This window comes from Kogia breviceps, chromosome 5, assembly GCF_026419965.1.
Source record: "Kogia breviceps isolate mKogBre1 chromosome 5, mKogBre1 haplotype 1, whole genome shotgun sequence".
NCBI lineage: Eukaryota > Metazoa > Chordata > Mammalia > Artiodactyla > Physeteridae > Kogia > Kogia breviceps.
Window position 1 is genome coordinate 90,697,958 of NC_081314.1, and position 24,903 is coordinate 90,722,860.

General features: G+C 40.6%; 1 protein-coding gene across 1 annotated transcript in view; it reads right to left on the reverse strand.

Annotated features, from left to right (window-relative positions):
• SIDT1 (SID1 transmembrane family member 1) overlaps positions 1-24,903 on the reverse strand; it is an 87,752-nt gene that overhangs the window by 50,414 nt on the left and 12,435 nt on the right. The window contains exons 2-4 of the mRNA XM_059063868.2: positions 11,244-11,365; positions 10,063-10,233; positions 237-282 (exon numbers count right to left, since the gene is read on the reverse strand). Of these exons, the coding sequence (XP_058919851.1) occupies positions 237-282; positions 10,063-10,233; positions 11,244-11,365 (339 nt within the window). The remainder of the gene's footprint in view (positions 1-236; positions 283-10,062; positions 10,234-11,243; positions 11,366-24,903) is intronic.

Sequence of the window (24,903 nt, forward strand, 5' to 3'; positions counted from 1 at the left end):
TTGAACCAAGGAACATCTGCAAATACTTCATGCCTCCCATTTTACAACAATTCAAGTGATAAGGTTAAAGGTGTGTCTAAAATCCCAGTTACATGAACAACATTCCAAAAGTACAAATATAACTCATGTTGTGCAAGATCAAGGGCAACATCACATGCTAACTCTACCCTTTACCATGGTTTCTTTGGGTAACACCAACAGGAAGAATCATGATAACCTTGAAGCCCTTCACTTACCTGGGGTTGAGAGGGACTGGCAGTGAAGTGAAAGGCAACATTTGTCCTGAGAAATATAAGGGGGAGAGGGGAAAGTGGGAAAAGTGAAAGAAAAGCATAAGTTAGCAAGCAAAAATTATTTATTAAAAAAAATCTTAAACTAGATGCAAGGAAAGCCCTACCCTTTGAGAAAGGAGTTCTGGGCCCATAAAAGTGACAAAGTGCGCTGCATGGGAATTTGGTGGTTTCAACTCTCAAGAATGATCGAATTGGGGAAGGGATCAATTTTATGTCTTTGTAAACCCATGAAGTCATACCTATACAAGTAAGCACTTTGTTGACTTTTACAGACACATTTGTCTCTAGATTCTCTTAAGATTTTACAATCAAGTATAGGGTTTAGGTGTCAGAAGTGGTCTGAAAGAGAGAGGAAAAGGTTTGAGGTTCATTTGCGTAATTCAGATAGCACTTCAAAATTTTGATGTACCCATGGCAAGAAATCACTTTTTAAAATATGTGGTGGATAGATAATCACCATGGGAGGGTCTCTAGGGATAGGAGCATACACTTCCTGCCCCCAAGCACCCCCAGTTGTCTACATTTCCCTCCAAGGTTGTGTCCTCTTTGGGTTAGGCATTGCCTTCTAAGACCCTTCTTAAAATGCACATACCACCAAAAGAATATAATGAAGTTATTTTCTCTCCAATTATTAATTTGCTGTGAATTATTTTATTAGATTTTTTTTATTTTTAAAAATTTATTTATTTTTTTTTTGGCGGTACATGGGCCTCTGACTGCTGTGGCCTCTCCCGTTGCGGAGCACAGGCTCCGGACGCACAGGCTCAGCGGCCATGGCTCACGGACCCAGCCGCTCCGCGGCATGTGGGATTTTCCCAGACCGGGGCACGAGCCCGTGTCCCCTGCATCGGCAGGTGGACTCTAAACCACTGCGCCACCAGGGAAGCCCTTTATTAGATATTTTATTAGATATTTTCATTCTTCTGTGAAAGACAGAAATGATCCAGAACTGAGGAAAGGAGAGTGCGAGCAGCATGTGGGAACCATACATCTGTAGCGTCGAGTGCTATTGGAAGGAACAAACGTGAACAGTTCAAGAGACTGGAAAGCAAAGAGAAATTTGCTCTTCTCTGTAGTCATGTAAGGGCTGTTTGGGGCTTTTGTTCTTTCTGGTTCTTGCCTCATTTTTAGTTGTGAAGATCACTCACACATGCCCACTGCACTCTCAATGCCTGCGTCTGGGCAATGTCATGATCCCAACTGTCCAATGTGACCTGCACTTCTGGGAACCTGAACCTGAACTTCTTCTGGGGTCCTTCCCCAGCTTTATCCCCCAATGCTAAGGAGTCTTTCTCTCCACTCCTATTTTCCTTTTATAAAAATTATATAGTTTAAAAATTTTATTAAAGATTCCTTTAGAAAGGGCATGTCAGGACATTTAAGCATGAAGTTTATAATTGGAGGTGTTGTTTAGAAGTCATAAACTGTGAGCACTATTTCTAAAGGTAATGACGAACAATTCAGGCTGTCACCAGACGAGGCTCAGAGTTTAGCAGTGGATGCAATTTGTATATATTCACTCTCAATAGAAATCATCATCAGAGTCAAGCATTGGTTCTGCTGACATATGGTTAATAACTCGTGATCTTAAGTCACCTAAAGAAGCCAAAGTCAGTGTCAAATCCAGTTGTGTGTGTTCTCCTGAGATTCCACAGCCAGAGTCAGGACCCGCGGTGCTGTGTGTGGCTCTCAGCGTGTGGGGAGTGTCATCTGTTATTACCAGGGCAACATGGGGCCCTCAATTCTGTTTGTTGCCAGGTCAGGGGAACGAAGAGGACAGTGATTTTCTTGGCTCACAACAGACAGTGTAAGATTTCCAGAAGCAAACAGTTTTCTTTGGCCAGCAATTTGTTTTTAAATTCTCCCCTGTCATTTGAATTGCAGTTATAACATTGAATGTGTGGACATTGATAGGAATTTTCTGTTTTTTTTCTTGTTCTTTATGTTTGCTTTACTAGTACAACACATACAAACTTTGAAAACACTTTATTTTCTTTAAGACTATCACATTTAAGTCTTCTCTTTCTCATGGAGTCAACAGTGTGTGCAAAGTAAACATGGTGCCTAGTGCAGATGAAAGGTTCTGCTTCCTTCCCCATGGGCCTCAGTGGAGGTGGGGAAGGTTTATTTTATCAGGTGTCATTAAGCAACAGAACAAATCTGATTGAGACACATGTATACCTTTAGTTTTAGAGAAGGAAGTACACAATTTTTGACTTATTTGAAAAAATTAAACACAGGAAACAAAAGTTTATTCCTTAAATAAGAAAACCCAAAAGCTAATTTTGTTTCCTCATTTTGGCTAGTTTGAGGGAGAGGGAAAGAGAAAAGGAACAGAGGAGTCAAGAGAGATGGGTGTGCAGGGAAGGGAGACAGGAGAAGAGGGAGAAAAGGGCCCATGGGGAAGGGAGAGAGAAGGGGGAGAAGTATCTACAGGAGAGTAATGAAACAGAAGCGGGGATGGGAAGAAAGGGTAAGTGGAAAGACAGGCAGAGACAAAAACTAAGTCATTTTTGAGGTGAGTACAGAGAGGACTGTGAGATTCAGGGCATCATATTCATCTTCTGACATCAAGCCCCTAGCACAGGGCACAGTGAGCGTTCAAAACCCTCACCTTGTTGAAGGAAATTACACTGGTTATTCACTTGAACTATGGACTTCAGAGTATCATTTCCTGTTATCTCCTTACTGCCATCTGTCATGAATTGCCTTTGCTTATCCCAAATCTTTCCCCAACCCTCCATCACCTGTAACGCTCCACCTCAAGGCTCTGGCTGAAGTATAAACTCTCCACGCATGTGCTAAATCCTGTCTTTTCTTCCCTCCTCTAGGACGTTGCTTCTACAAAAATCCAACTCTCCTGTAAATTTTATCTGCCTTTCTACTCCTTGGTTTATAAATATTCTCTAGCCTCAACCATTTTCAAAATAAATAGCAAACAAAAGCACCCCCCAAAATTGCCCTCTTCTCCCCAAATTTCTCTCCTTTGATGTCATTCAATATCCTCCTTCTCCTTCACAACCAGCCTCTTCAAAGAGTGCTCTGCTCCAATCCCTCATTCATTCTTTCCTCTCCCCACTGCTGTCAGGATTCTTTTTCCACCATCTCCCTGAGGTTGCCAGTCACCTCCTTGTAGCTAAATCCAGTGACTTAGTCCTTAACTTTCTTTACCTGTCTGTGACAGGTGACACTGACAGCCATTTCCTCTGTCTTAGAACTTCCTCCCGTGGGCTCTGTGACCCCTGCTTTCCTGGGTTTTCTTCCACACATTGGACTATGCCGATGTGTGGAAGAATACATAACCATGTATTTCTTTTTTCCTCCCTGACGGTACCACTGTCCTAACTTCTCCCATTACAGAATAGTTTCACCTGTTTTTAAACTTCATATAAATGGAATCAAACAGTGTGTATTCCTTTTGTCTGGCTTCTTTTGCTCATCATTTTGTTTGTGAGATTTATTCATGTTGTTAGGTACAAAAATAGTTTGTTTTTATTGTTGTGTGATATTCCTCAAATGAATAGCACAATTATGTATCTAGGAGTTGGGTATATAACTAGGAGTGGAAATGCGTTGTCAGTCCTTTCAAAGTATAGTAGTTTGGTAGGTGCAGTGGAATCTCATTATGGTTTTAATTTGCAGCTCTGACAGCTGATGAGGTTATGTTTTTGGACCATTTGTATAGTTTCTTTGGTGAAGTGTCTAAGTCTCTTGCCTATTTTTTTTTCCAGTGGGCTTGCCTGTCTTTTTTATTTATTAGAAGACAATTATAAAAATAATACTAGTCATTTTAAATAGTTGACCTGTGGTTTGGTTGATTTTGTCCATTGTTAATTTGTTCTCTATTTCATTGTTTTGTGCTCTTATTTTAGTACTTACTTCCACTTTCTTTGAATTTTATTTTCAGTTTTTTCTTTTTTCTTTTTATTTTTTTTCAAGCATTTAATTCAAGAATTTATTTTAATGATCTTAACAAACCTATAGAAATCAGGAGAATGACAATGATGTTTTAAAATACACAGAATTTGGACTTCCCTGGTGGCAGTGGTTAAGAATCCGCCTGCAGGGGACATGGGTCTGATCCCTGGTCAGGGAAGATCCCACATGCCTCAGAGCAACTAAGCCCATGCTCCACAACTACTGAGCCTGCATGCTGCAACTACTGCACGCACCTCCACAAAGAGTAGCCCCTGCTCACCGCAACTAGAGAAAGCCCACGTGCAGCGACAAAGACCCGATGCAGCCAAAAACCATTGTATAGCAATTATACTCCAATAAAGATGCCAAAAAAAGAGTACATTCAGGAATTACATTGATTGGATTCAACTCCACAAAAAATAAATAAAATAAAATACATAGAATTTCAACAAAGAAGCAGTTTACACAAGCTTCAGTTCTTTTTCTAACTTCTTAAAATGGGTACTTAACACACTGATTTTCAGCCATTCGTCTTTTCTGACATATACATTTGAAGCTATACATTTTCCTGTAAGCAGTGCTTTAGTTGCATCCCAGAAGTTTGGATATGTATATTTTCAAAAGTTAGGCAATCTATCATTTTGAGATGCAGTTTTCAAAATACATTAATTAGCTCAAGTTTGTTAATCATGTTGATCTGCTCTTTTATAGCAGGTGTTGGCAAACTTTTTCTAAAAGGGCCAGATAGTAAATATTTTAGGCTTGCAGGCCATAATTTCTCTGTCCCAACTACTCACCTATGTCATTGTAGTATGAAAGCAGACAGAGACAATATGTAAATGAATGGGTAGGGCTATGTTCCAATAACACTTTATTTACAAAAACCATTGGCTAAATATCACTGATGAACATAGATGCAAAAATCCTCAACAAAATACTAGCAAACAGAATCCAACAGCACATTAAAAGGATCATACACCATGATCAAGTGGGGTTTATTCCAGGAATGCAAGGATTCTTCAATATATGCAAATCAATCAACGTGATACACTATATCAACAAACTGAAGGAGAAAAACCATATGATCATCTCAATAGATGTAGAGAAAGCTTTTGACAAAATTCAACACCCATTTATGATATAAACCCTGCAGAAAGTAGGCATAGAGGGAACTTTCCTCAATATAATAAAGGCAATATATGACAAACCCACAGCCAGCATTGTTCTCAATGGTGAAAAACTGAAACCATTTCCACTAAGATCAGGAACAAGACAAGGTTGCCCACTCTCACCCCTCTTATTCAACCTCGTTTTGGAAGTTCTAGCCACAGCAATTAGAGAAAATAAAGAAATAAAAGGAATCCAAATAGGAAAAGAAGAAGTAAAGCTGTCACTGTTTGCAGATGACATGATACTATACATAGAGAATACTAAGGATGCTACCAGAAAACTACTAGAACTAATCAATGAATTTGGTAAAGAAGAAGGATACAAAATTAATGCACAGAAATCGCTGGCATTCTTATACACTAATGATGAAAAATCTGAGAATGAAATTAAGAAAACACTCCCATTTACCATTGCAACAAAAAGAATAAAATATCTAGGAATAAACCTACCTAAGGAGACAAAAGACTTGTATGCAGAAAACTATAAGACACTGATGAAAGAAATTAAAGATGATACAAATAGGTGGAGAAATATACCATGTTCATGGATTGGAAGAATCAACATAGTGAAAATGACTCTATTACCCAAAGCAATCTACAGATTCAATGCAATCCCTATCAAATTACCACTGGCATTTTTTACAGAACTAGAACAAAGAATTTCACAATTTGTATGGAAACACAAAAGACCCCGAATAGCCAAAGCAATCTTGAGAACGAAAAATGGAGCTGGAGGAATCAGGCTCCCTGACTTCAGACTATACTACAAGGCCACAGTAATCAAGACAGTATGGTACTGGCACAGAAACAGAAATATAGATCAATGGAACAGGATAGAAAGCCCAGAGATAAACCCACACACATATGGTCACCTTATCTTTGATAAAGGAGGGAAGGAAACACAGTGGAGAAAAGACAGCCTCTTCAATAAGTGGTGCTGGGAAAACTGGACAGCTACCTGTAGAAGTATGAAATTAGAACACTCCCTAACACCATACACAAAAATAAACTCAAAATGGGTTAAAGACCTAAATGTAAGGCCAGACACTATCAAACTCTTAGAGGAAAACATAGGCAGAACACTCTATGACATCAATCACAGCAAGATCCTTTTTGACCCATCTCCTAGAGAAATGGAAATAAAAACAAAAATAAACAAATGGGATCTAATGAAACTTAAAAGCTTTTGCACAGCAAAGGATACCATAAACAAGACCAAAAGACAACCCTCAGAATGGGAGAAAATATTTGCAAATGAAGCAACTGACAAAGGATTAATATCCAAAATTTATAAGCAACTCATGCAGCTCAATGACAAAAAAACAAACAACCCAATCCAAAAATGGGCAGAAGAACTAAATAGACATTTCTCCAAAGAAGATATACAGATAGCCAACAAACACATGAAAGAATGCTCAACATCATTAATCATTAGAGAAATGCAAATCAAAACTACAATGAGATATCATCTCACACCGGCCAGATTGGCCATCATCTAGAAACAATAAATGCTGGAGAGGGTGTGGAGAAAAGGGAACACTCTTGCACTGTTGGTGGGAATGTTAAAATGATACAGCCACTATGGAGAACAGTATGGAGGTTCCTTAAGAAACTACAAATAGATCTACCATATGACCCAGCAATCCCACTACTGGGCATATACCCTGAGAAAACCATAATTCAAAAAGAGTCATGTACCAAAATGTTTATTGCAGCTCTATTTACGATAGCCAGGACATGGAAGCAACCTAAGTGTCCATCAACAGATGAATGGATAAGGAAGATGTGGCACATATATACAATGGAATATTACTCGGCCATAAAAAGAAATGAAACTGAGTTATTTGTAATGAGGTGGATAGACCTGGAGTCTGTCATACAGAGTGAAGTAAGTCAGAAGGATAAAAACAAATACCGTATGCTAATACATATATATGGAATCTAAAAAAAAAAAAAGTCATGAAGAGATTAGTGGTAGGATGGGAATAAAACACAGACCTACTAGAGCATGGACTTGAGGATATGGGGAGGGGGAAGGGTAAGCTGGGACGATGTGAGAGAGAGGCAGGGACATATACACACTACCAAATGTAAATTAGATAGCTAGTGAGAAGCTGCCGCATAGCACAGGGAGTTCACCTCTGTGCTTTGTGACCACCTAGAGGGGTGGGATAGGGAGGGTGGTAAGGAGGGTGACAAAAGAGGGAAGAGTTATGGGAACATATGTATATGTGTAACTGATTCACTTTGTTGTAAAGGAGAAACTAACACACTATTGTAAAACAGTTATACTCAAATAAAGATGTTAAAAAACAAACAAACAAACAAAAACAAACAAACAAAAAAAACCATTGGCTAGTCTGTGGGCCATGATTTGCCAATATTTGTTCTAAGTACTGCACACTGCTATCTTTCACTTTTTGAAAATTCGCTTTATGCCAATTTGCTACCTTAGTATCTGTTTTCACTAACTGAAAGAAATCCGAAGATTTTTGCTTTTATGAAAAAAGATGAAAAGCGAAAACAGTGTTCAGTGTTTGTTTTGCACTGTGCACCCTGATCGGTGAGAGTGGCACCGCCACCGCCTTCCCTGGAACTACCTTCAGCATCTCGGCATCAAGCCACCATAGCTGTGAATTGTGTCTGAGAACCTCTGTGCTTTATCTCAATTTATTCTGTGCATCTTTTAGCAAGATGTGTCCTAAGGTAATTGCTTCTTTGCTTAATATCATTTGGCTTATAAAAGGTTTCACAGGAACACTCTACTTTCACATAGTGGGGGAACCCTGTACATACATTTTACATTTTTGGTTTGTTATTTTTATTAGCTATAGAGAAGGCTACTACAAAGATTGTGAATTTGTACACTTCTTCCCATTCTGCAATTTTTGCTTTGTACATTTTGAAGTGATATTACTAGGTACACAGAAATTTAGAATTTAAAATTGTCTTCCTGCTAAATGATTATTTTAGAAATATGGAATGTCTCTCTATATCTAATAATGTTCCTTGCATTAAGGAATATCTTGTATAGTGTGATATAATACATCAGCTTTCTTTTGTTTAGTATCAGTACGGTATTTCTTTTACTATCCTTTTATTTACATTTATACATTCTTTTTAAAGATTGTACTCTTGGGCTTCCCTGGTGGCGCAGTGGTTGAGAGTCCGCCTGCCGATGCAGGGGACACGGGTTCGTGCCCCGGTCCGGGAGGATCCCACGTGCCGCGGAGCGGCTGGGCCCGTGGGCCATGGCCGCTGAGCCTGTGCGTCCGGAGCAAAAAAAGATTGTACTCTTGTAAGCAACATATACTTAGTTTTCTTTTTTTCTAAATCCCATTTGACATTCTTAGTCTTTTACTTGGCATATTTGAGTCTATTTATATGTCATTTATTTTCATTGGGTAAATATAAACATTGATTCCCCTTCTGAGATCTTCTGTCTCTGTCCCAAAGTTCTTCTGAGAGGTCAAAGTCTCAAGTATCATTTCTGTTCCTGAGATCTCCTCATTTTTGCCCCAGAGAATCTATTTATTTCACTGAAGCGGAGTCTGAACCTTGCACCCACCTGGGTGCCAGCCCCCACTCTGAGCAGTGCTCAGACTCATAGGCTCCAAGATTCTTGCCCAGAAGAAGCCAGAGCCACAGAAGGGTGGGTGATACTGGGGACAGCAGCCAAAAGCTTGCCAGTGTTTTCATATTGATTTGTAGGGGTTCTTTATATATTCTGCATATGAGCCCTCTGTTAGTGTTTGAAACATACTCTCTAGTCTATGGCTTGTCTTTTTGTTCTCTTAATGATAACTTTTGATGAGTACAAATTAAAATTTTAATATGACCGATTTAATGACCTATTTTTTAAAATTTTATTTAAAACACTGAGAGGGGAGGGAATGGTTTGAACCCTTGAGAAGCCTTGAACTTAGAGTAGGATAGGGCAGGAAACTCCCTGAAGTTTCTGGCCTTATTAAAGAATAATCTTAGCCTTTCTGTTTACATTTTCACACATACTTATGCAATATTTTATGCGACTAACCTCTGGGAGAGAATAGATCCCTTAGAGACAATGCCCTCCACTGAATTTATTATACTCCATGTCTAATGTAAACAATTCGAGATGCTGTATCCCGACTGATTTGGTTTCAAAGGATGGTAGAGCAAGGAGAAGAAGGAAACAGTCATAAGTTTTCGTACAAAGCCACATAACATATTATTTTCAACCTGTATACATTCCTATGTATACAGAAGGAGAAGGAGAAAACTGGAATAGTAATAAGGGTAAGAAGAATAGCTTAAGATCTTCCTTAAAACAAACCCAAAACTTCCTTCAGGAGAGTGGCACTGGTGAGTGACACAGAAGTACCCATCACTAGTGCTTGGATGTCACACTTGCTTGGATGACAGACAGGAGGGGGCCTTCACAGATGCCTGGGAACAGATACACCTATCAGGTGCACCACCCTCTGCTCTGCTCCAGTCCCCTACTGCTTCCCCCTTACACAGATTAAGGCCCTGCTGCCCAGCTGTGCACAGGAGAGTTCAGAAGTTGCTAAGACAATATGCCAAGTGGATGATTTCCTTCTGGAGTGCTGATCTGGGAGGAGGGAAGCTGGACTGTGCACAAACAAGCTCGGGAAGAGCAGACAAGCGAACAGAGAAAGGTCACAAGGAGTCCCGCTTACTGCAGCTGGAAGTGCTTGATCTTGGTAACCAGCAGTCTGTACTGGGCACCCAGGGGCGCCATAGATGCGACATCTACAAATATCAGTTGCTCCAGAGGCCCTGTTTCATTGGTTGCTTCTGAGGGACATAAGGTGCGGCTGACTTCCTGGTAGTTGTAGCTCCTCTGGTATCTGCAGCAGCCAGTGGAGAGAAAAGCCAGCGAGAAGGAGAAAGACACTCAATGAACAAGCAGGGAAAGGAACATCTCATTTCACTTCTCCCTGAACTTCTTTCCAAGTCCTTATATTTAAAATTTCATACTGGACCTACTGATAGTAATTTTAGAGCTGCTGTGTTTGGTACACATTGTGTGACATTATAACACAGATGTGAGGACTGTTGAGGGCTGAGCAGTTCACTCAGGTGTCTTCATTACCAAATCATCCTCCTAATTCAGTCAGGAAAATTATCAGATTTTGAAGGGAAAACCATTCTGATAAAACAACCAGTTGATTCCATTTTTCCAATCTTCAAGCTTTTGCTAAATGAACGTAAAGAAAGCCCCAGAGTCCAAGTCAGGGCATTAGAGTCAGTATTTCAATCCTCACATGTATTAACCTCCAAAAATGATTTAACACTGTACTGTGTGCCCATGTCTGCATGCCTTCTGGTTTATTCTTGTTAGTGCTCTAGCGCCTTATACAGCTTCCCCTGCAAAAATATAGATTCTACGAGGCAGGTATTTTGCTGTTGTCTTCCACCACTGTATCCCCAGCATCTATCATTTAGTTGTGCTCAATAAATATTATGGGATAAAGAAAGTACACTCGGTGAACATTATGAAGAATGAGGGGAGGTATCACTCATTGAAGTTGATGGTGGGACCTAGCCCTGACCTTGGTGGATGACCCATCAACCAACCAAGAGTAACAGAACATTCTGGGTAGAACTAAAATCTTAAACGTTCTTCTAGGTGCTACAAATCTAGACAGAGTGCTTATCAGAAGCTCAAAGAGGAGAGAAACTGAACAGAGCTGAATGCTCAAGGCATGCACCACGACAACTGTTTGCACTTAGCATGCATAATATGTCAACATTCTGCACGTCTGATTTCTCCTTTCACTAGAGAAAAGAGCTATTAAGGTCTAGCACATTGAAAGAAAACAAATGTAATGAAGCTGTCGGGGAAAGATCCACTTACAGTCCTTGGAAGAGCAGAGGAACCTGCCAGGACAGCACCTCTTTCTGCTGGCGAACCACGACCAGGACCGGGTAGTCGAGGTTCTCAGAGGAGCTGTTCACATACACCCGCACGGCGTTCACCTGCGAGCCAGGGCAGAGAGAGAGCAAATGCAAATCACACATGCACACACACGCAGAGACATGTTACATCATAGCTGCCATCTGAAGCTCTGAAAAACTTTAATTCATACGTTTGCTGCTGACCATAGATGCTCCAAATATCCCAGATGTCTTCTCCTCATTCATATTGTAACCATAGTCAGTTTCAACACTGATTGCACAATGAAATCACCAGGGGAGATTAAAAAAAACCCCGATGCCTGGGTCCAACCCTCAAAATTTTGATTTTAGTTGTCTTGGGTGAAGCCAAATTATGGAGGCTTCAAATGGCAGGCTGAGGAGTTTGAATTGGGTGGTCAACACAAGATTAGGAGAATAAGCCCAAACAGAAAAAGAAAGATGTTGATGTGCTTCTCTTCTTATCTGAATACAAATGCTAAATATACAAATATCTTAAAAAAAAATACTTACAAGTGCCTCAGTTGTTAACAAACTTTAATTTTGGTTTGGAAAATCATTCTGTGCTTCAGACCAAAATGTTATTGCCACATTGTGTTAAAGTCTAGCAGATGGCCTGATGCTCCCCCAGCAACAGATACTATAGGGGCTGAAGAGTTTTCTCTTTGCCCTGCTCCAAGGCATAGATCAATCCCCAACACTAAATGCTTTTTGATATCAGCAGATCCGTGGCTTCTTCTGAATACATGTGTCACCCCAAGGATTGAACACTATCATGGCTGGAAATTGAATTGTGCCCCTGGAATCTAGATGGTTTTGGTGTTTCCCTTCAGTTTTTTTTTTTTTATATATATAATACTATAGGCAATAGAAAAAAGACAAAGTAAGAAAAAGTTGATCTTTCGTATGAGATTTTTTTTTTCCCCTAATGAATTTAAGCCCTAGTGTTCTCTTGAAAACACCTTATTAGGGGAAAGAATTGAAGCAAGAAAGGCTTGCAGTGAAACCCTGAAGATCTATGACATGTTCAAAATGGAAACTGAGAGGCAGCAGAGTAGCATGGGAATCATAGATTATTAGTATTTGGATATCTTATATCATTCTTGATTAAGACACTTAGTTTTTTAATGTTAAAACCGTCCAAGAATAATTTATAATTAGATAAGAAGTGCTTGCTCACAAAGGGAGCGTTTTCTTGTGCCTGTGCTCTACATGTTTCCATGGAAATTATGCTGCAGCTGATCATTGCCAACACCCTGTCTCTAGTGCAGACCTCTTTCCTAAGCTCTGGATGTTCTACAGGCACCTCAAACTCAACCTGTCTGAAGTGGCACCTGCCACTTCCTTCACCCGTAACTTTCATTTCTTATGAATTTCCTTGCTTTTTGAATGGCCTCACCACACAGCCATTATTCTGAGCCCCAGTCATCCTTGATTCCTACTTTTGTAGCATTCTCCATCAATAGCTCATCAAGTTCTACATGGTGTTCACACCCAGATCCTCCCCTCCCCGACCAATGACACTCCCAGTCCAGTCCTTTATCATTGTGACCCTCCCGGACAGCACCTTATCTAGTCTTCTTATCCTCAGGGCTATACTCCCTCAGATGCCACTTTCATCTTGGCATTCTCCTGCTGAAAAGGCCTTCAGTGGCTCTGGGAATTTTCAGATTTTCCTCCAAAGGAACGGGAATAGTATTTTTATGACAATATAGAATAGAATAATGAATGCTCATGTACTTATCCAGCTTTAATAATTATTAAAAATTGTACCACTGTCTTTCATTTACACCTTCCATTTTCCACACACATCCTTTTTGGATTATTTTAAAGTAAATACCAAAGATCATACCTTTTCATCTGTAAAAATTTCAATCTATACCTCTAAGGGATAAGGCCTCTTCTTTTTAACATAACACATTACCATTATCATACTCAGTAAAATTAACAATAGTTCTTTAAAACCACCCAATATCCACACAGTGTTTGAATTTCTTCATTTGTTTAAAAAATTGTGCTTTTTTCAGTTTTTAAACTTTGAGTGCAAACAAGATCCACATATTGCATTTGGTTGATATGTGTTTTGAATTTCTTTTAATCTAAAGGTAACCCCCCCGCCCCCACCTTTGGGCATTTATTTGTTAAAGAGAGCAGCTCACAAAGCAGCAATACAAACCTGAAACACCCACATACTAGATTTTGCTGACTGCACCCTATGGTGTCATTGAACAGGTTCCTTTATCCCCTGTGTTTCCTGTAAACTGGCAGTTACAGCTAGAGGCTTGACTAGATTCAAGTAAATACATTTCTCCATCTTTTCCTTGGATTTGGAATTAGTCAAGAAAGTTTTCACCAGTCCAGGTTACTGAGGCCTGTATTTTCTTCTAGTACTTTATACTTCTAGTATCATATTTTATTTTTATTTATTTATTTTTTTGTGGAGTATCATATTTTAAATACTTAAATCCCTATACCTTCATGATTAATACTAACATATGGTATGAGGAATGATTTTAATTTTACCTTTTTTTTTTTTATATGGCTCTCCAGTTGTCCCAGCACCACCTATTAAGAAGTCCATCTTTTCTCCACTGATTTGAATTGCTCTGGGCTTTTCTTGATTCCTGCCTTCTTCTCTAGTTTCTTTGCCTGCCAGTCCCCTACATGGCCAATTACTTGCTGTTTCTCAAAAGGGCTCTGTCCCCAGTGATTGGCCTTTCAATATCCTTCTCATCCCTAAAGTCCTTTTTTTGGGATGTCTTCCCTGATATGTCCCCATCCCATCATATAAGTGGGTGTCCCTCTCTTGGGGGGGGGCATGTGGCCTCTGATTACCTCTATACAGCATATTAATACCACTGTGAAATAATAGAAATATATATGGCCTTTGCCCCCAGTTCCTGGAACAGAGCTCCTAAAACCCTTGTATTTTTCTAAGTGATAAGAGCACTAGTGGCATATTTTGTTCTAATATTTGGTCTTATTCCTGACTCCTGACAGAACTCCTAAATCCTTTGGAATTTTCTGGGTGACAAGAGTCTCTTTTGTTCTAATGAAGAGACTCTTGGTGGGCTCCTGGATAACTTCAGTATGGGAGCTGGTCACCCAAAAGACCTAGCCATGATTAGAAGATTGGAACTTTCAGTTCTACCTCCATCCTCCAGGAAGTGGAGGGGGCTGGAGATTGAGTTAATAATTGATGATGCCCAAATGATGAAGCCTCCGTAAAAATTCCTAAAATACAAGGTTTGGAGAACTTCCAGGTTGGTGAATGCATCCATTTACCAGGAGGATGGAGCAACCCAACTCCATGGGGATAGAAGCTTCTGTGCTCAGAACACTTTTGGACTTTACCCTATGCACCTCTTCTATATTGCTCATCCTAAGTTATATCCTTTTATAGTTACATCCTACTATAATACTATAGTAATCTAGTAAATAAACTGTATTCCTGAGTTCTGTGAGCTGCTTTAGCAAATTAATCAAACCTGAGGAGGGGGTCTTGGGAACCTCTGATTTATAGCTGTTTGGTCAGAGCATAGGTAACAGCCTGGACTTGTGATCAGCATCTGAAGTGGGAGGTAGGCAGTCTTGTGGGACTGAGCCTTAACCTATGAGATGTGATGCAAACATCAGGTAGACAGTGTCAGAACTGGATTGAATTGTAGTATAACTACCCACACCAAATTGCTTAATGTGTGGAAGACTCATAAATCTGATGTCAGAAGTACTGGGTGAGTAGAAGAAAATAGAAGTTAGCTTTTTCTACAGACAACCACAAAACATTTTTTCATGCAGTCAAATTTATTCCTTTTTTCTTGGTCACTTTAAAAAATTGAGATATAGATAACATACCACACAACTCACTCTTAAAGTGTATGATTCAGTAGTTTTTAGTATATTCACAGAGCTGTGCACCCATTACCACTACCTAATTCCAGAATAATTTCATCACCCCAGAAAGAAGCCCTGTACCCATTACCAGTCACTCCTCATTTCCTTCCTCCCCCAGTGCCTGGTAACCACTAATTTAACTTCTCTATGGATTTGCCTATTTCACATAGGATATTTAATATACGTGGAATAATGTAATATATGCTCTCTTGTGTCTGGCTTATTTCACTTTAGCATACTGTTTTCAAGGTTCTTCCATGTTGTAGCATGTGTCAATACTTCATTTCTGCTTATTGCTCAATAATATTCTAATTGAATAAATATACAACATTTGTTTAATCTTCAGTTAGTGGAAATTTTGGTGGTTTCTACATTTTGGCTATTACAAATAATGCTGCTATGAAACATTTGTAAACAAGTTCTTGTGTGAACATGTGTTTTCAATTCTTTCTTTTTTTAAAAAAATTTTATTGGAGTATAGTTGATTTACAATGTTGTGTACAGCAAAGTGAATCAGTTATTCATATACATATATCTACTCCTTTTTTTTTTTAGATTCTTTTCCCATATGGGTCTTTATAGAGTACTGAGTAGAGTTCCCTGTGCTTTACAGTGTTTTCAGTTCTTTTGAGTGTATACCTAGGAGGAGAATTGCTGGGTGACATGGTAATTCTTAGGTTTAACTTTCTGAGGAACTGTCAAAATGTTTTCCAAAGAGGTGCATCGTTTTACATTCCAGCAATTACATTACCAACAATGTAAAAGTTTCAAATTTCTCCATATCCTTCTCAGCACTTATTATTGTCTGTCTTCTAGATTGTAATTATGTGGGTGTGAAGTGGTGTCTCATTGTGGATGTGGACCTCTCAGTATTCTAACATTTAATTTACCTGCCTGGCTCTTCTGCAAAGCTGAAAACTTCACCTTTGGCATCTCTGATGCTGGCAAAATGAATTAACTTAGAAGCAGGCTCACTTTTGAGGTTCATAACACAAACACCAACTTACAGCACATGTGTTTAGAGCACACTTTTGTCTGGCTTAAATCTATAGCAGTCAGAACTGAGGTAAAAACCTAAGGAAAGCTGTGAACTAGGCCAGCTTCATCTTTTGCTTGTCTGTTTCCCTTTTAGTTACCTAGGCTGCAGTCTTCTCCTTCCTTCTTAGGTACTTAGTTCCAGAAGGGATTTCCCTCCATTTTTTTTTTTTCACATGTCACTCTAAGGCAGTGATTCTCAAATTTTAGTGTGCTTTTTAGCATTTGAATCTCTCAAACCCACCCTCATCATTTCTGATTCAGCAGATCAGGAGTAGAACTTAAAAATAACATGTTTTTAACAGCATGCTAGGGGATTCTGATACATGTGGATTGGAGCCCACACTTTGGGAAGTACTATTCCAAAGAAACCATCTAGTAGATGGCCCCACTTGTCAGCAACTTGCCAACTGCCCGTTATTATGAGATGCACAACCGTGAGATCACCAATGTTACTAGCACGTCTGGAAGCTAGTGTGTCTGGTGGGGCTGAAACTGGGCCAGCAGGAAGGAGGTCTGCTGGGAGCAGAGCAGGGCAGATTGTTACTCCACTCCACTCTTTATCTCCACACTCTTTTATTCCTGGTCTGGCTCTTGTAACCCACTTAGTTTTTTTTTTTATTATTTAATAATGATCTTACTAATTATAATTAAAAAAAACTCAGAGATACTGGCATAATAAATTGCAAAAAGAATATATTAGAGTGGGGAGTAGAAAACACTGGGCAGTTTTTCAAGATGAGCAGATAATGCACCACCCCTGGAAAAGGATAAAAAGCCCTGTTCAAGTGTTGCTTTGCTTTTCCAGAGGCCAATATGCAACTGAGAAAGTTGGATTACATTTGCAGCAGTGAAGTAAGCCATGGAAAGCCAAAACTAAATAAAGGTATTGACAATACGTAATGGACCCTGATACCCTGTAACAGACTACTGGTTTTTAAAAAATTTTATTTATTTTTTTTTAATGCAGTAGGTTTTATTAGTTATCTATTTTATACCTATTAGTGTATATATGTCAATCCCAATCTCCCCACACTACTCTTAAGAGCCAAGATTTTCCCTGCTGTTGCTTCTTCCTGTTGTCATGACAACAAGAGCACTTTTATTACATATATCTTGTTCTCTTCCTATGTTACTACAAGCAAGGAATTGCATTATAACTATGAGGGAAGAATTATTTAAGTACTCCCATCTCTGATATTATATAGATCACAATTACAAAAGGTCTTAAAGCTTAGAGAGTCCCTTTTTAATCTTTTAGAACATGTCAGTAGGGAAAAGTTCAAAATTACAAATAATAGAGTTCTGTTGCAGAAAGAGGGTGAAAATGAGTTTAATTCAAAATCTAGTTTGGTTTTGCTAAAATAATGAGACTGTAGGCTTTATTGGAATATCAGATTAAGAATCAGAGATTACTGGTTTCCATTATTAGGCACACCATTGTTTTCAGGTGTGATCTTGAAAAACTGATTCCACTTGTAAAATAGCTGCCATAGTGTTTGCTAATGGTTCCTTTTCCTCGTGTTACAAACGTTGTAAGACGATTTATTTTGCAAACAAATACAAATGTTATTTGTTAACTGTTTTAATAACCCTGTTATGTTCACTGGGTGTGTATTTTGGGGGTGTTTAGGTTCTTTGGTCCTTCTGTCTGTCCTTCCTTCCTTCCCTCTTTCTTACCCTGCCATGCTCCCTCCATCATTCATCAAACAGTCACTGAGTCAGGAGCTATGGGAGGTGCTAAGGATATACTACAGGGAACCCTGTCCTTGAGTAGCTCGTCATCTAGTCAGAGAGACAGATGGTGTTATCATCAAAAGCACAATGTGATGATATTATAGTAGCAATGTGAGCAGGTGCTGTGGGCCCCCAGAGGACAAAGTGGCTACCCATGTGGAAGAGTCAGAGTGAAAAACACAGAAGCCAGTCGGTTACTTCCCAAGTTATAGAGAAGTTGGGATTGTTCACATAGGTCCTGCTGTTGCCTGCCTGGCGCACATGACCTTGACTCATGGTGTTAGAGAACCTTGCATCTGGGAAGGTACTCAGGGAGATCATCTAGTCCAGAGGTTCCATTTACAGAGGAGGAGCCCGAGACGTAGAGGTGATATGACTTCCCCAAGGATGCTCAGCTATGGAAGAATCATTACTAGAACCCAAGCTTCTTGCAGCCCAGTCTCCACACAATGCTTGGTCAGATCATGCTATCATCACCATTTTGAATCCCTGACTCCACTGAACACCATTGTGGATGTAGACTTCTACTGTGACATCAAGAAGCTATATAAACACCATAAATGAAGGGAGAGACAAGCCACAGTATAGGAGATGTTATTTGTACATATATAACAGACAAAATATCAGTATTGTGAATGTATAAAGAATCCTGAAAACTCAAAGAAAAACACAATAACCCAATAGAAAAATGGGTAATGGATGTAAACAGCAACTGAAGAGAAGAATGACCAAAGAACATGTGAAAAGATGAGAATATTTTACACTCATCAGAAAGGTAAAGACTCAAAAGTATGACAATACCACATTTACAAGGATGGAGAGAAATAGGGAGGAACTCTTGCATATTGCTTACGAGAATGTTATTCGGTACAACCATTTCAGAGAACAAGCTGGCAATATCTACTAAAGCTGAAGACGACTTCACATTACATCCCAGCATTTCCACTCCTAAGTTTACACAAAGTCATGAATAAGAATGAAATGAGGGCTTCCCTGGTGGCGCAGTGGTTGAGAGTCCGCCTGCCGATGCAGGGGACACGGGTTCGTGCCCCGGTCCGGGGAGATCCCACATGCCGCGGAGCGGCTGGGCCCGTGAGCCATGGCCGCTGAGCCTGCGCGTCCGGAGCCTGTGCTCCGCAACGGGAGAGGCCACAACAGTGAGAGGCCCACGTACCACACACACACACACAAAAGAATGAAATGAAATGAAGTAGACTATGGATCAGGGTGGATAACTCTGAAGAAGATAAATTAAGAGAAAGAGCAGGTTGTATGATCCTATTTACATAAACTTTATAAACAAGCAAAACAATAATATTTGTCTATCTTTCTACCTATCTTTAGTAAAATAATATCTATCTTTCTATCTATCTTTAATAAAATATATATATATGGAATTAATAAACACCAAATTCAAGACAATTGTTTTCAAAAACTTGGAAGGATCTCAGACTTAACCCCAGTTGCCACAGTTTCTTAGATATTGATAGAAGGTCCAGACTCCTGAGTTAGAAGCAAGTACATTATTAGTCGGTCACAACATAGGCAGAAAGCCTGCCTGAAATTTCCCCAAAGAGGGACACCATCTCTGTTTTCTGAGGAGTTCACTATACAAATGTCCTTAAAAGAACAGTGTAGAAAAATTTCAGTCATTGCCTTCCTGTAAAATGTGCAGAAATCAAGAGACCTATGAAGAACTGTCTCCCTAAAATGGTTACTTTGGGGGATAAAGGAAGAGGATGGGTGGAGGTAAGTAGGGAATTATAATCGTCTTCTTGTTTCGTAAGCTGAGTTGTGGGTACACTGGTGTTTGTTATATTATTTTCTATACTTGTTTATATGTCTGAAATATTTCATCACCATCATCATCATCATCACCAAGAAGCCGTGATGTGCTGGCGTCTGTGTTTGCCCACTTCTGAGCAATAAACCTCATTTTGTACTTTTTTTTTTTTTTTTTTTTTCAGTACGCGGGCCTCTCACTGCTGCGGCCTCTCCAATTGCAGAGCACAGGCTCCAGAGGCACAGGCTCAGTGGCCATGGCTCATGGGCCTAGCCGCTCCGCGGCATGTGGGATCCTCCTGGACCAGGGCACGAACTCGTGTCCCCTGCATCGGCAGGCGGACTCTCAACCACTGAGCCACCAGGGAAGCCCTCATTTTGTACATTTTATACAGGTTCTTTGTTTTTGTTTTTGGCCACCTGGCTTGCAGGGTCTCAGTTCCCCGACCAGGGATTGAACCTGGGCCACGGCAGTGAAAGTGCTGAGTCCTAACCACTGGACTGCAAGGAGATTCCCTGTACAGGTTCTTTGCTATTCAAGGAAGTGGCAAACAGTCTCCAGAACATACTCTCATATAGTCTGTCCTTCCTAGTGCTTGACCTGCTTGTACTCACTTCACCGATTATAGCCTGCCCACCTCCCCACCCACCTTGCGCACGTGCAGCCAGCTGGAAAACTTTACATTGTCTTTGGTCTGATTAACATGACTCATTTTTCCATTGCTCTTCCCTGGAAAAGAAATATGAAGATGAAGCTAGTACTGCACTGGACAGTAATGTGCCAGCCTAGATTCCGTGTTATTAGGTGTGTGAGTTTCCTAGGGCTGCCGTAAGAAAGTGTCAAAAACTGGGTTCTTAAAACAACAGAAATATATTCTCTCACAGTTCCAGAGACTAGAAGTCTGAAATTAAGATATCAGCCAGGCCACGCTTCCTCTGAGACTCTGGGTAGAATCCTTTCTTGCCTCTTGCTGCTTCTGGTGGTGATGATCAATCCTTGAGGTTCTTTGGTTTGCAGCTGCATCACTGCAACTCATGCCTCTGTCATCACGGTATTCTCTCTGTGTGTCTGTTTCACTATCTGACCTATTCTCTGTGCATGTCTGTGTCCAAATTTCCCTATTCTTTTTTTTTTTTTTTTTTTTTTTGTGGTACGTGGGCCTCTCACTGCTGTGGCCTCTCCCTTGAGGAGCACAGGCTCCGGACGCGCAGGCTCAGCGGCCATGGCTCACGGGCCCAGCCGCTCCGCTGCATGTGGGATCTTCCCGGACCGGGGCACGAACCCGTATCCCCTGCATCGGCAGGCGGATTCTCAACCACTGCGCCACCAGGCAAGCCCCAAATTTCCCTATTCTTATAAGAATTTCAGTCACATTGGATTAGGGCCCACCTTAATAACCTCAACTTAATCTGATTACATCTGCAAAGATCCTACTTCCAAATAAGGTCATATTTATAGGTCCCAGGGGTTAGAAGTTCAACATATATTTTGGAGGTGGGGACATAAATCAACCTATAATATTAGAGCTGTAGAATTTCTAAGGAATAAAGCTATTCAGGTACAGATCTGTACCTTTCCCTGACCAGCAGCTTATCTCCAACTTATCTCCAACTTATCTCCACCTGCCAAGAGCCTTCATTCTGAATGAAGGAAGGCTTGCTGGGAGAGTCCATTATGTGACTGTTGTATGAAAACAGCTGCCCCGGAGCGAAGTGGCCTTGCAGTTCTGAATCCTTTTCTTATTAGAGGCTGGAAAGTCCTAGTAAATGAAGCATTTCATCCCACAAGTTTTATAACTACTGCAGGGAACTGAGCTGCTTTAATCACAGGCTATACTTTTTTTTTTTTAAAGATAAGCTTTAAAGTAATTCCTGTAATTATTGATGAGACTGTTTAAAATTCTCTCTGCCTTGGAAAGCCATCGTCTGTAAACTTATGCTATAAGGCAGAAAGATACATACAACTGGATTTTATTTCTGGCACTACATCTACTATCAGGGTGACTTTGGACATTCTCAGTTTCCTCAACTGTAGAATGGGAACAGTAACACCCCAAATATCCACCTCCCTAGACTATGGGTGACCTGTGTTTTGTGACCTGCCAAGCACCAGACAGAGCAGAAAGCAGAACTGTCCCGCCCGGGCTCTGGGTTGGGGCAGTGCTTTTCCACTCCCACCCGTTCAGCAATCAATCAGTTATTGACTGTCTTTTTTCCACGTGTGCAGACACATTTATAAGCCCAACTGCCCCCGGGCAGAGGAGAAGGTTATGCAGTCCATCTCACATAGGATATTAATTTCCTTTCACAGTTTGGCTTCCAGCTTTCCTGGAACAGCTTGTTCATCTCATCGAAAAGAGCAGTTTACCCCTTGGGAGCTATTTATTCCCTATTCTTTTAGATTCTCAGCATTACAAAATGAATACAATTCGGAGCACTTTCCTAAGAATCATGCTTTACAGACCTCATCTCACCAGTTTCATTATGCCAACAATAATCTGGACAGAAATACTCTTTCCTCTTTTGGCTTATGATTTAAATTTTATTTTAAACATTTCAATTCCAATAAAAACATGGGAAGACAGTGAAGAGAGGTGTAATGATTGGCAGGCCAGGAATATAGAACAATACACAGTCTAGATTCTAGCTACTTTAGGATGAACTTTGTTCATTCTATAAATATTTGACTCCCCACCCTGTGCCAGGCATTGTTCTGGGCATGGGAGATACATTACTAAGCAGTGTGGACATAGCCTTTTGCCCTCACTGAGATCACAGGTTTACACATGGAATGCCAATTCAACAAGCAAATGCATTAATATTCAAGTTGCTGTGGAAGTGCATGGCACAGACTTTCCAGGGAATATCTTCCTAAAGGATGAGTAGGAATTAACCAGAAAAATGTGGGCAGAGCAAGAGAAATGTCCAAGCAAAGGGAACTGTGTAGCAGACATAAGGAAGGAAAGAGAGGAAGGAGGGGAGGAGGAAAAGAGAGAGAGAGAAGGCAAGAAGCGAGTTGGAAAAATTAAGGGAAAATCAGTTTGGCTGAAGCCTGACGTGCATGAAAGGCCATGATAGTCCTGAAGAGTCTTAAAGTCATGTTAGAGAGGTTGGGGCTTTACTCTAAGGACAATAGAAAGCCCTTGGAAGGTTTTAAGTGCTACCACCCATTGCTATGGCCATCCCTGGACACCCAGTGCTGCCTCTGTTGCTGCTGAGCAGCCGCCTCCCTAAATCACTGGCTCCCAAGTCAAAGTCTGGGGAAAGCAGATCTGATTGGTAGCGCCGAGGCCACAGACCGGAGCCTGAGCTTGCTGGGGTTGGGAGGGGTGTGTTCAAGATAGCAGATGCCTGCTGTTCTGCTTCCCTAGTGGAAGGAGCTCTATCTCCAAATGAGGAATTTCCCCAAAACATATAGGAATGGGGTTCAGATACTGGCCAAATTCCACTACATTTGGAATCCCTTTCACATGCCACACCAAGACTATCCTACAGAACAAATGTTCTATAGAACACTCTTTGGGAAATGCTGTGATATTTTTTTCACAAGAATTGAGGTCAAATCAGGTATGTCCTGAAGACCCTAACTCGCCCTAATCTGGCCATTTAATATCATAAAACTTAAGGACTGTACTACCCAATTTAGTGCTCAGTTACATAATATTTTCATGGTTTATAATTGTTCCATGTATTTGTTTTGTTTCTCTTTGAGGATTTTATCTGTGACATTATTTGGAGTCAAGCATGTATTTGACACTTAGTACATACACTACAGTTTCTGTTTTCATATGAGCGGAGGTAGTCCAGCTAAGGTTGTAGCTTTCAACAAGTCCTAAAAAAACACCCCAGGATGTCAGGGAAATGGCTGTTCTTAATTCTTCAGCATTATTTCTACAGATACTCCTTTCTCTCCATTTGTTTTCTTCCTGTGGGACCCCTATTATGTTGATGTCATAATTGGGTCCGCCCTCCCAATTTCTTAATTTTTCTCTTTTTTTTTTTTTAACATCTTTATTTGAGTATAACTGTTTTACAATAGTGTGTTAGTTTCCCCTTTACAACAAAGTGAATCAGTTATGCATATACATATGTTCCCATAACTCTTCCCTCTTGTGTCACCCTCCCTCCCACCCTCCCTATCCTACCCCTCTAGGTGGTCACAAAGCACAGAGGTGAACTCCCTGTGCTATGCTGCAGCTTCCCACTAGCTATCTAATTTACATTTGGTAGTGTGTATATGTCCCTGCCACTCTCTCACATCGTCACAGCTTACCCTTCCCCCTCCCCATATCCTCAAGTCCATGCTCTAGTAGGTCTGTGTTTTATTCCCATCCTACCCTTAATTTTTCTCTTTATATCCTTCATCTCTTTAGGTAGATCCTCAACACGATCCTCCAGTTCTCTAATCCGTTATTCATTCTAACGTCCAACCCGTTGCTGAGGTCTTTATGTAAACAGTATTATTTTTTAAATCTGGGATTTCCCAGTTGCTTCATCTTTCATCTTTACAGCTGTAACCTGTTTCATTTGAACAACGTCCTCCTATCCACATCTCTTCCAGGATATTCACTTTGCTTATCCTGAAGTCTTATTCCTCCTGTTCATTAACTCTGCTACATCTGGTAAAGGTCATTCAGTTTGACATTTCTCATGTAACTTCCCTCTGTAGATCTGTTGTTATTTTCTCCCATGAGCTCTGATTCCCTGGGCTATCAGCTACCTAGGGTCTTAGCGTGAACTCCAGAGGGGAGGAGCTAAATGTGAGGGGAGTTCAGGGAAGAAGAAGGGAGTGGAAGGGTGGAGAGCCTCTGAGTTGACCATGCCCCTTTTCACCCCCCTCCAGGGGTGCAGTCTGGCCCCCCATCTAACTTTACTTCTACCTTCCCGCCTCTCGTCCACCGCCACCCCGCCCCACTGTTTCTGCTCCCATCCTAACCTGCCGGCGTCTGCCCTGTGAAGGGGCCTGTGGGAAAGCAGGGACTGCTCAGGGTCAGCAGGTCAACAGGCACAGTGGTTACCCTTCTCCACGCCAGCCTCCACAGACATTATCCCGCGAGCCAGCCCGCCCCGGGTGGGTGCTGCTTGTTTCCTCCCTCCTGATGATGATGAGACACGGAAGGCAGCAGTACACCTGGGCCAAGCTGAGGGAGGCA